General features: G+C 33.6%; 1 protein-coding gene across 1 annotated transcript in view; it reads left to right on the forward strand.

The window, feature by feature from the left end:
• Positions 1-572, forward strand: part of LOC122071706 — a 3,064-nt gene extending 2,492 nt beyond the window's left edge. Inside the window, exon 5 of the mRNA XM_042636091.1 lies at positions 138-572. Coding sequence (XP_042492025.1) covers positions 138-230 — 93 coding nt within the window. The 3' untranslated portion in view covers positions 231-572. The remainder of the gene's footprint in view (positions 1-137) is intronic.
• The last annotated feature ends 345 nt before the right edge of the window (positions 573-917 follow it).

The raw sequence follows: 917 nt of genomic DNA on the forward strand, positions 1-917 counted from the left end.
TTTTTTTTTTTTCTCTCTTCTTTTTGGGTAGAATATATTTACTTGTGATCACATGCATGCATTGTGTATTTGTGTATATATTTCTATACTTTTTCGAACGAGTTATCAGATTGAAATAAAATTTTGTAATTTTTCAGAACGATGGACAAGTAAGCATAGATGCTCGAGTGGTGAAACAAGCAGTGTTGCAGGCTATCAAGAACTGGAATGAAACTAGTGAGCAAGAATAATAGAAAATCATTTGTTATTACCTCTCCCTAGCTATCTTTCTTTGTGTCATCACTCCCTTTTAGTAGGTCAAAAATTTGTCTAATGAAGGAAAGTATCAGTCTTCTTTACAATTTTCAGTCACCTATGGTTCAATGCCCAGTTGCTCACAACTTTGAATCAACTATAGATGAGAAACAACTGAGGTATAAGGATATATAGGACTTCTACATTTGTAAGGAAGTGCCTTCTTTCATAGTGTATCTACCCTATTTTTCCTTCTACTCAAAACTGGCTTGAATGAAGTCCAGTTGCTGTATTTTTCCACTTTTTATCATCAATATTAGTCAGAATAGTTCATATAATGATTCTGAAATGCCCTCTTTACAATTGTTCAATTCACTCATCATCACTTAAAATTAAAATGTGGACTAGGATATTTTCTAGATAATTGACTGGATCTAGATATTGGATATATATCTGGTGATATATATGGTTGCTAGACTATAGCCTATGGAACCATACTAAAAATTTCTACAAGACCTTCAAAAGCATCCTAAAGATGTAGATAAATAATGATCCTCATTAGTGAGAGGTTGAAGGCCTGCTTGATGGATTTCAAATACAATCTAGAATAAGAGATCAAAAAGATTCATTGATGATCAATATAGTAGCTCAAGGGACTGTAGTGCAAGTTACCCCCCCCCCCC

The sequence above is a fragment of the Macadamia integrifolia genome, unplaced genomic scaffold (genome assembly GCF_013358625.1).
Source record: "Macadamia integrifolia cultivar HAES 741 unplaced genomic scaffold, SCU_Mint_v3 scaffold_5A, whole genome shotgun sequence".
NCBI classification, from domain to species: Eukaryota; Viridiplantae; Streptophyta; class Magnoliopsida; order Proteales; family Proteaceae; genus Macadamia; species Macadamia integrifolia.